The sequence below is a fragment of the Uranotaenia lowii genome, chromosome 2 (genome assembly GCF_029784155.1).
Source record: "Uranotaenia lowii strain MFRU-FL chromosome 2, ASM2978415v1, whole genome shotgun sequence".
Taxonomy (NCBI): Eukaryota; Metazoa; Arthropoda; class Insecta; order Diptera; family Culicidae; genus Uranotaenia; species Uranotaenia lowii.
Genome location: NC_073692.1, coordinates 45875124 through 45889364, shown reverse-complemented (window position 1 = coordinate 45889364; position 14241 = coordinate 45875124). Strand labels below are relative to the sequence as shown.

Sequence of the window (14241 nt, the reverse complement as noted above, 5' to 3'; positions counted from 1 at the left end):
TCGAGTGTGTGGACGGAATTCTGCTCGCGGGGGACCGGAAGTGTGTCAAAGATTGAATGGTAAGTGAAGGAACTGTTTTGTTTAGCACAAATATTATCATTTTTTTTACCCTCCGTATACAGTTCGAAAAACTACGCAGCAGATGAGAGAAAAACTTCGTCATCCGGCCAAAACATCCACAACAACCACCATCAACAGCAGCAGCATTAGACCTAACTCTCGCGGAAGAAAACATCATCACTCGCCCAGTTCCTCAGCCACGATTGCCACCATAGGAACCAGCCGTCACTGATAGTACCACCAGCGGCAACAGCACCATTAGCAAATGAGATCCGCCGGAACCGTGCAGACACTTTCAACTTTTTGTATCTTCTAGTGGACAAGAAGATGACGGCACATCAGCTACCATCAGAGACGAGGTGGGATTTTTTTTTTTGGTTTTAAAAGTTCTTTATTGATGAATTAATTAGAACTTTAGGTTTACTAAAAGCTATGGATGCTCTGGAAGAATAAAACGTATCGAAATCAACCGCAGCGAGAAACCACTTCCAGCTGAGTATATCAACTCCCACCACCACCCACCGTAATAAGGATCATGACATCACTGTGAACACAATTTGTGATGTTGGTTTGTAGCACCACCTAGAAGTAAGGATTTTTTTAATGGCTTTTTGGTTTTGTAACTAAATTACATCTTTTTAAAATCAAACCCACAAGCGTATTTAGTAAATGTTTAGCATTATAAAACAAAGTAAAACTCAAAGGAAATCTACAGCAAAGTGTACGAAAAACCGAAAAAATATCGGGTGTTACATCAACCTATGACAAATTTATATTTGATATTTTTAAATAAAAAATTTTGTTTTATCGGATGAATGAATAATAAAAAAAATTTTAAACGAATGATTTTTTATTGTTGATTTCATGGTAAAATGTAGGTACTATAACTCGTAATGGTTCGGGCCAAATCTTTTTCTAGAAACTTAATACCCACGCGTCGATGTTGGATGCCATATACCATCTTCATAAATGTGTGCCGGTGGCGAAGGTTCACAATCCGGTACTTTATTTGAATTTCACAGAAGGACTGCTGGAACTGCGGCTGAGTGTTTCCATCAGCAGTATCAATAGGTTTGAAATGAGACAATGACGCAACGCGGTCCTCCATATCGCTGCACCAGGGCGAATGGTTCCGACTCATTGGAGCCTAAGTCCTCGGGCCAGTAGCGGAAAATCTTCTGCTTGATGGTGGAACTCCACAGCAGCTGGCATATTTCGCCCAGGTTCCGCAGGCTTTCTGATGTTTTCGGCTGCTGTTGTCCGGATGTTCTTGCTGTACCCGCCACCGGGCCCATTTGCTGATAGCTCAAAGCTGATTGGCCCTAGCTTCCGCTGCTTCTGGTGTATGGCTTAATCAACCTGTAAACTTTGACGTCACGTTACGGAGAGAACCAAACCGTCGAAAAACCGCAAACAATTACCATTAAATAATCAAAATTTAGGGAAAAAAAAATCAAAACTACGAAAGTTGACTCAGTCCGTATTAATTCAAGATTAAGATTTTCTGCAAAAGTTTTCTCAGTGCAAAGCTAAATTTAAAAATAATTATTGCTACCGCCCGGTGCGCGAAAGAGTGTCCAAAACCGGTCCGCTGAAATGAGCAAAACCGGGCCGCATATACTCCCGGATTGGTGCGTTTGCTCTTAGGGATCAATAAGCGCCACTCTTTCTATAGAATCCACCTCCCTTTGTCAGGAGGAATCCGCTGTTTCGAAGCTGCGCTGCTGCCATCTGGGGTAGTACGATGTAGCGTGAGCAGCATTCCGGGTGAACGATAAATTTTTGACGACTTGACATTGCTTTGAGTTAAGTTTTCATAAAACCAAATGAAAACTTAAATAAATCCAAAATGAAGGAGTGAAGAAAACACTCCTTTAAAAAATTGGAGTTTGTTTTCAATTAAATTAGAATAAATAAGCCTGGTAGAAGAGTCAATTCTATCTGGTAGCTCCATTTTAAAATATCCAGTCGGTCAGAAAAAACTAACATGTAAATCAATCATTTCGTCCATTTTCTAAACTTTTTAATTTTTTCCAATTTTCTATATCTTTATATTAAATTTTATGCGCTTCTCGCTGGTCTGTATGCATGAAAGATTTTTTCGTTGTTACTTTAAACTATAATTATTGGATTTGGTTTAGTTGTTACATTTAATAAAAACTTTAGATCCAAAATTTAAATAGTTTCAGCCTAAGACAGTATAAAATGTTAAATTTTACTTTGAAATTTTGTACGGCTAGTGGTTCTATAAATTTAATTTTCAATGAAATTTCCCAAAAAAATTCAGATCATAAGCTCCGATAAAAGTACAAAACGTGATATAACCACTGAACGATGTCAATTGAATAGCATCAAAGTAAACTTAAATTGTGTAGTAATTCAAGGATTTTTTTTTTCATTTCAATCACCATCAAACATCCAAATCCGCCTTCCAGCTTTAAAGTTATTGCGCCTAATTGTATGCAGCTGCAGAAGGAAACCTTATAGAAAATAGTAAAAATTTATGTTTTTTCGAATTAAATATTCTAGCTTACTAATTATTGGGTCCTTCCCAAATTTTGATGGAATGTTAATTGACTTCTCTTTTAACAAACTGCAATTGAAAATGTGCATTTGGCTTAAGTTTTCATTCAAAAATATTTGAAATACTCAGAAGGGTTTTTGGAGTAGTAAAAAATTGACCTGTTTAGATGTCGATTTGCGATGCATCACGGCACTTACACATTTTTTTCTATAGCTCAAAATAATCTCTGAACCTTCTACTTAAAATTTGTATCCATCATTTTTTGAAAATCCTAACCAAATAAGAGAAAATAATGATTTATTACAAGCAAGTATTTCCACCTGTTTGTTTACATTTTTTGCACGCACACGATCTGTCAAAAATTAGCTTCGAAATCGCGAATTGAAGCTGTTGCTTGTCATACAACTATAAGGGGTAAGGACTTATGTGTTGTCAGTTTGTACTGGCCTCAGAGAGTTGCAGTTAACCAAAGCCACCTAGAGGACCTGTGCTCAGTGCTACCTGAACCAAGGTTGATCCTGGGTGACTTTAATTCACATGGGACTGTCTGGGGGGAGCAAACTGACGATAGTCGTTCTACTCTTATCTATGACATTTGCGACAGTTTCAATTTAACAGTTTTGAACACGGGTGATAAAACACGGGTACCTAAACCTCCTGCTAGACAAAGTGCAATTGACCTCTCACTCTGCTCAAACTCACTATCATTGGATTGCCAGTGGAAGGTAATCCCTGATCCCAATGGTAGTGATCACCTGCCTATCAAAATTACAATCACCAATGGGGTGAACGCTTCAAATTCAACAAATATGGTATATGACCTCACAAGACACATCGACTGGAAAAAGTACTCGGACGCAATTGTTTCAGCCATCCATTCTGTGGAAGTGTTACCTCCGTTGGAGGAATATACCTTCCTTGCTTGCTTGATCCATGATAGTGCAGTTAAATCTCAAACGAAACCCATCCCAGATCCATCTGTTCGCCGAAGGCCTCCCAATCCATGGTGGGACAGTCAGTGTACTAAACTTTACGTGGAGAAATCGAATGCTTTTAAAGTTTTTCGGAAACACGGAACCCTGGATAACTTCAACGCTTATTTTTCTCTTGAGCAGCAATTTAAAAACTTGATCAAGGGGAAAAAACGTGCGCATTGGCGTAATTTTGTGGGAGGTTTGTCGCGGGAAACATCCTTAAGCACTTTGTGGAATGTGGCACGCAGCATGCGTAATCGTTCTCACACGAACGAAAGTGAAGAACATTCGCATAAATGGATTTTCAATTTCGCACGGAAAATCTGTCCAGATTCCACACCAGTGCAAAAAATCATCCGAACAGATGCGATCTGGATTCCAGCTTTTCAATGATGGAACTCTCACTTGCTCTCCTCTCTTGTAACAATTCAGCTCCGGGAGTTGATAAAATCAAATTTAACTTGTTGAAAAACCTTCCGGATGCCGCCAAATTTCGCTTGTTGAATTTATTTAATCAATTCTTGGAGCATAACATTGTTCCCGAAGATTGGAGACAAGTGAGAGTTATTGCCATCCAAAAGCCTGGGAAACCAGCTTCCGATTTTAATTCGTACCGTCCAATAGCGATGTTGTCTTGCATTCGGAAATTGATGGAGAAAATGATTTTGTTCCGATTGGATAAATGGGTGGAAACAAATGGTCTCCTTTCAGATACTCAATTTGGGTTTCGAAGGGGCAAAGGGACAAACGATTGTCTTGCTTTGCTGTCTTCAGAGATACAAATGGCGTACGCAAAACGTGAGCAAATGGCTTCGGTGTTTCTAGACATAAAGGGAGCTTTTGATGCAGTCTCAATAGAGGTTTTGTCTGACAAGTTGCACTCCCGGGGTCTGCCTCCCCTATTGAACAACATCTTATACAGCTTGCTTTGTGAGAAACATCTGAACTTTGCTCACGGAGATATTTCAATTAGAAGGACCTCTTACATGGGCCTCCCGCAAGGTTCATGTTTGAGTCCTCTTTTGTACAACTTTTACGTAAGTGACATCGACAGTTGTATCTCCGAAGGTTGCACACTAAGACAACTTGCAGATGACGGTGTAGTGTCTGTCACAGGATCTACTGAGTCTCATCTGCACAGACCTTTACAAGATACTTTAGACAGATTGTCAACCTGGGCTTTGGGGCTTGGGATTGAGTTTTCTCCACAGAAAACGGAGATGGTTGTTTTCTCTAAGAAGCGTAGACCTGCTCAACCTAATCTTCATCTCCTAGGCAGAACGATCACTCAATCGAGGTGTTTTAAGTATCTTGGGGTTTGGTTTGATTCCAAATGTACCTGGAGAGCCCACATTGAGTATCTGAAAGGAAAATGCCAACAAAGAATCAATTTTCTCCGATCAATCACTGGCACTTGGTGGGGAGCTCACCCAGAAGATCTTTTAAAATTGTATCGAACAACAATTCTCTCAGTTATGGAATATGGTAGCTTCTGTTTCCAGTCAGCTGCTAAAACTCATCTCATCAAACTCGAGCGTATCCAATATCGTTGTCTCCGCATCGCTTTGGGCTGTATGCCTTCTACGCATAATATGAGTCTTGAAGTTTTGGCAGGCATACTCCCACTAAAAGATCGATTCAATTTGTTATCACTCCGGTTCCTCATCAGGTGTGAGGTCATGAACCCATTGGTGACCGCAAATTTTGAAAGGCTTCTTGAGCAAAATCTTCAAACCAGATTTATGTCTATATACCATGTCTTCATGTCCATGCAGGTTAATCCTTCTTCATATTCTCCAACTCGTGTTTACATCCCAGACTACGACAACTCTTCTGTCCAGTTTGATTTGTCTATGCAGCAAGAAATTCGTGGAATTCCTGATTCGCACCGTCTTCTTCTGATTCCAAGAATTTTCGATGCTAAATATAGACACGTCGATGCTGACAAAATGTACTTTACAGATGGGTCGCTTATAGAGGAATCAACGGGATTTGGAGTTTTTAACGAAATAGCTACTGCCTCATATAACCTCCATCCACCATGCTCGGTATACATCGCAGAATTCGGAGCCATTTACTGGGCGTTGGACAGCGTCGTTTCAAGGCCAGTAGGACACTACTATATTATAACGGACAGCCTCAGTTCTGTTGAAGCAATCCGTTCAATAAGACCAGGAAAGAACTCGCCGTATTTCCTCGGGAAGATACGGGAGACTCTGAGTGCTTTATCAAGACGTTGCTTTGCCATCACCTTCGTTTGGGTCCCCTCACATTGCTCGATATTGGGTAATGAGAGGGCGGACTCTCTGGCAAAGGTGGGGGCGATGGAAGGCGTCACATATCACCGTGAAATCGTCTTCAACGAATTTTACTTCATAGTTCGAAGGAACTCTCTTGTCAACTGGCAGCGCAAATGGGACGAGGATGAGTTGGGTCGATGGCTCCACTCGATTATCCCAAAGGTAAGCCTCAAACCCTGGTTTAATAGATTGGACCTGAGTCGAGATTTTATTCGTATATTTTCCCGTCTCATGTCCAATCATTATTCCTTAGACGCGGTACTCTATCGTTTGAATATTGCTAGCAGCAATTTGTGTAGTTGCGGCCAAGGTTACCACGACATCGAGCATATTGTTTGGTCGTGCGAGGTCCATCTTGTCGCTAGAACGAATTTGATAGACTCCCTTCGGGCCCGAGGAAAACCACCCTATGTTCCAGTGAGAGATGTGCTGGGTGTGAGAGACTTGGACTACATGTTCGAAATATATCTTTTCCTAAAAGCTATTGATCTTCGTCTATAATTTCTCCTTATTTTCATATTTCCCTATCTATCTTCTTTTTTCTTTAAAAATGAACTAGATATAAGCACACAATTGTTATCAAACAAAACGAGTTTGGCTCCTTAAAGCCTAAAGGTATGAGCCGTTTCAAATAAAGAATTTACAAAAAAAAAAAACAGCCGAAATCCTTCAGTGTACAACTGTGCAAAGTATGTTGGTAAAGGGTCATCAACTTAAAAAAAACTGCTTATTTAATTTTAAATAACTTTATCAAACTAGGATATTTTAAAGTATGCAAAAAAAACATCAGATAGGATTTCAAAAATCCAAAATCTAATAATTGTGCAACTTCAACCTCGGAATAATGTTCATGCTGGTAAGCTCCTGGAAGAGCAGTTTGCAAGCGTATGGCATCGAGATTTTGGATACGCTGGCACTGGACCGGCAGTTGTGGCACCAAGACGAGTAAGCTAAACGGCCGCACACGTTGCACACATCCACGTCGAAAGCATCGGAAGAAATCATCAACCGTTCCATAATGAGCATCGAAGCGCCGTAGGAAATCAGACAGTCCCGTTCCATCTCTCCAAGACGAAGGCCACCCTCACGGCTACGTCCCTGCGTAGGTTGACGTGTCAGTACGGCCCGAGGTCCCCGAGCACGGGCGTGCATTTTATCCTGTACCATGTGCTTGAGCTTCTGATAGTACACCGGACCGGAATAGATGTAAACTTCCAGCGGTTCCCCGGTTATTCCCGAATAAAAGACGTCCTTTCCGAGGTAGTTGAAACCGTTTTTGAAAAGTTCATCTTGAAGGTCCGAACATTTCGAACCACCGAAGGCCGTTCCGTAGTGAAACTTGCCTTCGAGTACTCCTGCCTTGCTACCGAGCAGTTCTAACGTTTTGCCAACCGTCATACGGGAGGGAAAACCGTGAGGGTTCATCACCATGTCCGGTGACATTCCGTAATCGTTGAAGGGTAGATCTTCTTGGTCTACAATCAAACCGGTGACACCTTTTTGCCCATGCCGGGAGCTAAATTTGTCTCCGATTTCCGGGCGACGGGTTTGACGCAGCAGAATTTTCACCAGGAATTCTTCCTCATTGTTAGTTGATACCATGACCTTTTCAATGTAGCTTGGTTCAGTGCCTTTATAGGTGATCGGAACAGGGCTGTAGGTGATAGGTTGTTGACCTGCTTCTTTTTGCTCGATCGGATTGGTAGATTTAACCGCTGGCATCTCTTTGTTGACCATGGTTTGTTTTGATAGAACCTTCTCTCCCGGCGAAACTATTCCATCCGTGTCCAGGCATTCATGTTTGAAGATTATCTTATTGGTCAAAGAATCCTTTAGCGGACCCATTATACGATCGAATGTTTGATTGCTGTATCGTTTTATGGTACATTTACTATTTTTATACACCAAACATCTACCGTAACCTCTATCGATTGAAGCTTTGTTCAGAATCAAGGCATCTTCGATATCGTACCCGGAATAGCTCATCACGGCTACAGTGGCGTTTTGGCCAGCCGGCAACTTGTCAAAGTTGGTAAGTTCAATAGTTTTTGAGCGTACCATCGGGCTTTGCGGATAGACGACGTTATACATCAACGTGTCGATGCGATTTTTCTGATTGTACCCAATAGCGCCCATCGCTTGTTTACCCATAGCACATTGGTACGTGTTGCGGGGACTTTGATTATGATGCGGATATGGAACCAATCCTGCACAAATTCCTAGCAATGTAAATGGTTCAATTTCCAGATGTGTAGTTTTCTCCGGATCAATGTCCATCTCTTGATAAGCAATAAAGGAATCATTTTCCTCATTCACATCTAGATACTCGATCAAACCATCGTGAAGGAAATCGTCAAACTTTCTCAGACCAACTTTCAACTGTTCGATATGCTCCTGTAATACGAGAGGTCTTCCATTCTGGACGATAATATAAGGTCGACACAACCGTCCTCCATCCGTATGAATGTAAACACAGCGTTGTGAAAACGACGTATGGATCGATACAAAAGCACCGATCAAACCTCGCCGACGCATCATCCGAAATACTTCCACCAACCTTTTGTAGCCAATAGTGACTCCCAAAATATTACCATTGATGAACACCATGAATACTTTCGGATTATTGATGGTTTCACCGCCCAACAAACGAATGTCCTCTACTCCAGAATTGTAAGCCAACCGAATGACCGGTTCTTCGTCGACCTCCGTGGTGATATGCGTCATCAACGCCAAATTCTTTACCAATCCACAGGCCTCTCCTTCAGGCGTGTCCGAGGGACATAACATTCCCCACTGACTTGGTTGCAACGATCGTGGTCCTGATACTTTTCTAGTTTTCTCGAACTGAGAGTTGACTCTCGTCATCATGCCTAGCGCTGAAATATAGCTCAACCGGGACAAAACCTGCGTGACTCCTGCACGTTCCATCTTGAAACGTTTGATAGTCCAATTACCGGTTGAAATGGCCGTTTCCAGTCCCGTTGAGATTAGCGCTGCTCGCATGTGTTTCACGATATCGAACTGAGCCGCCTTAATTTTGGGAATATTCTTGTCAGCAATCATTTTCAGCTCCCAGTTGAAACGCTTGAACAGATCCTCGAACATCAGAGACAGCAGGGAACCGGCCAGTTCCAGCCGTTTGTTACCATAATAATCACGATCGTCGACGGCCGATTTGTCCAACTCGGCTGCCATCACTCGACGAATCATCAGGGCCACGTAAATTGCCTTCACCTAGTTAGAAAGTCAAAAATCAATTTTAACCAACCTTTTATACGATGAACAAACGGCGCTTTACCTGAAAATTGAAATTGTTCACAGGAACGTGAGCCAGGATGGTCGTCGCTAGAAGGTCCCTTGCCTCGTCAGCGGTAGTCTTGTATTTGGTTGCTGCCGTGGTGAACCGTTTGGCAATCAGCTTGGAGCCCATATACTCCAAGGCGCGCTGCTGGGTGTACACCTTATGGTTAGCGGCCTCCAAAAGCGACGGAGCAAACCGTTTCTGTGTTTCAATGTCGATACCCACGAGCTGCATGATTTCCTGGTCCGAAGCTATTCCCATGGCTTTGAAAATAATTGCCACCGGAATTTCCTCAGTCATCGAGTTGTGCTTCAAATAATATTTTGCATGCTTTGCAAGCAAAATTGTCCTGGATTTTTTCTCATGAGTGGAACTGGTCACTTGGCATTGGATAACGTTGTTGTAATCCTCAGTTATCATTTTGTTCCAAGAAACTTGTTCCTGTATAAGAATAACTTTCTCCGTTCCACGGATTACAAAGTAACCGCCAGGATCAAGCGGACATTCGTTTACCTTAGATAACTCATACTCGGATTTACCAGACAAAACACAATTCGAGGAACGCAGCATGATTGGCATCCGACCAATCAGTAGATTATTCCGAACAACCCTTTGGGTTCCTCGAGTGTACTCAATGTCCACCGTTATCGGAGCTGCGTATGTCATATCCCGCAGCCGACACTCGTGGGGCGTCGTAGATTTGGTATTGTTGAACCCTTCCTCCACATCCGGCATACCGATGCTGACATTCAAGTACTTCAGATAGAAGCACGGGTCGGCATCACTTTTAACCTCATCGTTTGCCCGGACGATGTTCTTAATGTCGACATTGATAAAATAGTTAAAAGAATCAATATGTTGCTTTACCAAACCCTTGATTTGGAGAAAAGCCGGCACTAGTTTCCATTTATCCTGGAAAATGATGCAATGTTATGAGTTTGAACCTAATCTAAAAAAATTTGAAAACATACCTCCAAAGCCTTCTGAACTTTCTTGTGTTTCTTGCCGTCGAAGTCCCAGGACTTCTCCGCGAGGACCATGGTTAGAGAATGATTTCCCCTTTAGTTAACACACCACACAATTAAAGAACGTTTTAAACTTTCTCTTTGCGACGGAGTTTATCACCAAAAATTTAAATCGAATGAAAAAAACGTGCGATCCGATTTGCACCGGTGCGTGCTTTTGCGGTGAATGTTTTGATGCAAAAGTTGCCTTGACAGCCTTCTGGTCGTACCGCTGTAAACAAAACGTACACTTTGAGCGGATACACTTACAGCATTTTTTATCCGGTACACACACTCCTCGAGCGGGCAAATGGAAAACAGTGCAGGCATGCAGTGGGTGGGGAAAGGGTGGAAAATTGTTTGTTTTTAGTGCGCCCTCAAAAATATTAAGGCGTTTCACATTGACTCTTCCAATATGTATTTCTGATTTATCAAGATTGATTAGGATTTTGAATTCTCATTCAGAGTTCAAAATGTATGTATGACTTTGGTGTTTTTGGCCGAGAGTTTCATACTCTATATAACCACTTTTCTTCTTTTTCTAGTTAGTTATTTCGAAGACACGGTGTGTCGATATTGAACATTTTTTTCAAATAATGAATCGTGCTTTTTCCAAAAAGCTGAGAGCTTCTTTAATTTTGTCTTCGTTAAAATCTTTTATCAACTCGAAAAGATTGGAATATGTTTCCCAATCATAGTGGTTTCGTATGTGGTTATATTGTATGCAATTAAATAGGGCATGTTCTGTCGTGAAATTTACTGAGCACATTTCGCATTGTTTCGTGTCACGGATACGCATTAGGCCAAGGTAATATGGCGAATAGTCATGTCCACTTAGTAGCCTATTTGTCGTGCGGATTTGTGTGTTGCTCAATTCAGAATTGTAATACCATGGCTTTAAATTAAAGTGGTTTTGAAATTGGTAGAATTTCAAACCCTTCTGTTTATTTTCTGCTATGTCTCTGTACCATTCGTTAGTAGACGTTATGTATTGATTTTTGAAGCGCCTGATAGCGTCGTCTAGCCGAAATTTGTTTTCTAATATAGCCGGACAATCCAGGCCATGTTTGGCTAGTTGGTCAGCATTCTCATTCCCAATAATTCCAACATGTGAAGGTATCCATTGAATTGTTGTGCGTTTCTCTGTTGCTAGGTTACATATATCATAAGTAACTTTATCAAATATTTGATTTTTTTTATCTCTTTTCAGGATTTTACAAGCCGCTTGTGAGTCAGTAAAGATGACTGCTCCCAGGGAATTTTGATTGGGTATTTGTTCGAGTGCTACCCTTATTGCTAGGAGTTCTGCTGACGTAATGCTCACTTCCTGCGCCAGCGCTAGACTTATTCTTTGATTTGATGAATCATCAAAGATCCCAAGTCCGCATTTCGATCCCATTTTTGACGCGTCTGTATACCATTTATCTTGTAGAGGATATTTGGTTCGTATCATTTCTTGAGCAAGTGATTTCATTATTGTCGGGGATGTTATATTTTTCTTCATAGAAGATCCTATTATATGATCTTCAACCGTAATTTTCATTCTGCTACAAGGCCGTGTCTGTAGGTAAAGCTTTTGAAAATCGTCGAAATTTTTAATGTATACTTTTTCTATGTATGTGTACTGTGATTCTTTCTTTAGAGAGTGTATATTTATTGAATGTAACTGTTGAGCAATTAAATCATTTTTATAAATATGTTGAGCAATTCTTTTTTTTGCGAAAAGTTCACGTTTGAACAAAAGAGGTCCTTCTCCACTCAATGCTGCTAACGTGTTTATCGGTGTTGTCCTCGTACATCCTGTTGCTATGCGTAAACCTTGTCTATTAATCGTCTCAAGCATATCACTGTATCGTTTCGATGTGTTTCCGTATAAAATAGATCCATAATTTAAGAAGTTTCCGTAAAGGGCTTTGTGATACATCATCATCACCTTAGGTGTTCCTCCGTGTTTGATTCCTCCTATCATTTTCAACATGTTTTGTCTTTGGATGAAAGTCTGTTTTAATGTTCTGATATGGATTCCATATCGAAGAGTTTGATCTAGGGTTATACCCAAATATTTGTAGCTGGTCACTGTTTCTAGCGTTTCTCCATTTAAAGAAAGAGGGAGTATTTTGTTCGTGGTTTTGAAAATCATTGATTTCGTTTTGGAGCTATTGAGTGTTAACCCTAGTTCTGCAGCTTTCGTTGAAAAATTGTTAATTTCTGTTTGCATTTTTCCAATTGCTTTTTCAAGACTTTTTGCTCTAACAATTTTCAGAAAATCATCTGCAAATTGAAGAGTGATATCATCTGTTTCAGTGTTTGTGTTATGAAGTGCAGCAGTGTAAATGTTGAAGAGTACAGGCGATAATACATCTCCCTGAGGTACTCCACAACTTGTAATGTGTTCTACAGTTCCTTGGTCAGTATGGATTATCATTTTTCTGTTTGCCAGAAAGTTGTAAATCCATGTGACGGTATCTCGTTTGAATCCATAATCAAGCATAATAATCTTAAGTTTGTCGATGTTTACACAGTTGAATGCATTGGAGAAATCGAAGAAAACTCCTATGGTTGTAAAACCTTCTCTTTTGGCGGTCATTATGTAATTTGTCTCAAAAGTCACACAATGTTCAGTTGACATTCCTTTCCGGAATCCGAATGATTGGTCAGGTAGTATGTTGTTGTTTGAGCAAGTGAGTTGGATATCTTTCAATACTGATGCATTCAGTGTTTTTACAATGGTGGGAAGTAGAGCTATAGGTCTACTGGATCCTATATCTTCTGGGGGTTTGTTTGGTTTTAAAATGGGTATAATTTTAATCTCCTTCAATTGTTCATCTAATGTTGCCTTTCGCCACATTTGATTCAATATTTCTAATAATTTAGTAACAGTAACCAAATCCAGGTTTTTCAATGTATAATAGTTAATATTGTCTGTTCCCGGAGATGAACGAGAAGGCTTGTTTTTTATAAAATCATTCCAAGATTCAAGATCTATTATGTTTGTTCTTGTGTTCAATTCAGGTGGTAATGGTTGTTTAAATTCTGGTAATCCAAAGTTTTTAACAAGAAATTTTTCTGCCGTGTCTTTCTCATGGAGAATGGGATTATTTCTGGGGTTTTCAATAGGACTTAGTCTTAACCGTTTTACTAAGTTCCAATTTTCTTTAATGTTCCGTGGATCGATTGAACTAGACAGTTCTAGCATTTTATCTTTAATGTGTTTTATTTTAATTTTTTTAAATTTTGCTGTTGCTTTTTTCCATTCTATCAGATTTCCTGTGCTACTAGTTCTATTATAATTTCTCAGCGCTTCCTGTTTAGCCTCATACAGTAAGGAGAGTTCATCGTTCCAATAATACTTCGGGGTATGAACACTGAGCTTTCTATGCTTTTTACGAATTTCATTAGATAATGTGATAAAATCCTGAAATTCTTCAATTTCCCAATGTTTTATTTGAGAAATTTCTTCAGCAATTTTTATACGGTCAAAATAGAACTTTTTTTTTGGTTTGTAGCTTAGTTGTAGTTGTATTTTCAACATAAGGTGTCCACTTCCACCGAAACTCTTTCCCAGTACTTCCCATTTTGCATTATCAAATAAATTTGAAGTGCACATTGACAAGTCAATAGCACTAGGTCTTTGATTAACGTTAGACGGCATATATGTTAAGTCTCCAGTGTTCATAAACAGTAAATTGGAATTTGTAATTAGATCATAAACCAAATTACCTTTGTTGTTTGTTTCTGAGCATCCCCACAACTCATTATGACTATTAAAATCTCCTCCTATAAACACTTTTGGGTAGTTAGATATTTCATTTAATAGTATTGGTATATATGTTTCAAGTTCTTGTATAGTGATTCTTGGATTTATGTAAATTGTTACAAGAACCAGGTCGATTGGATGTATTTTTATCCCCAGAGTTTCAAAATTCATGGTTGAGTTGAGTGTGATCTTTTTGAAAGATAAGTCCGAACGCAAATAAATGCCTACTCCTCCAAAACCATCGGATCTCGGTGCTAGTATACGGTGATATCCTTGGATATTCCACCGTTCAGTTAACATTTGATCTGGTTTTACCCAAAT

At 40.1% G+C, this 14241-nt stretch overlaps 1 protein-coding gene across 1 annotated transcript; it reads right to left on the bottom strand.

The window, feature by feature from the left end:
* Positions 1-6671: 6671 nt before the first annotated feature.
* On the bottom strand, positions 6672-10333 carry LOC129745386 (DNA-directed RNA polymerase III subunit RPC2-like). Its single transcript, XM_055738442.1, has 3 exons — positions 10131-10333; positions 9157-10071; positions 6672-9092 (listed from the first exon to the last, which is right to left on the bottom strand). Exons 1-3 carry the CDS (start codon positions 10197-10199, stop codon positions 6672-6674), a joined length of 3405 nt encoding a protein of 1134 aa, XP_055594417.1. The 5' UTR covers positions 10200-10333.
* Between the last annotated feature and the right edge of the window lie 3908 nt (positions 10334-14241).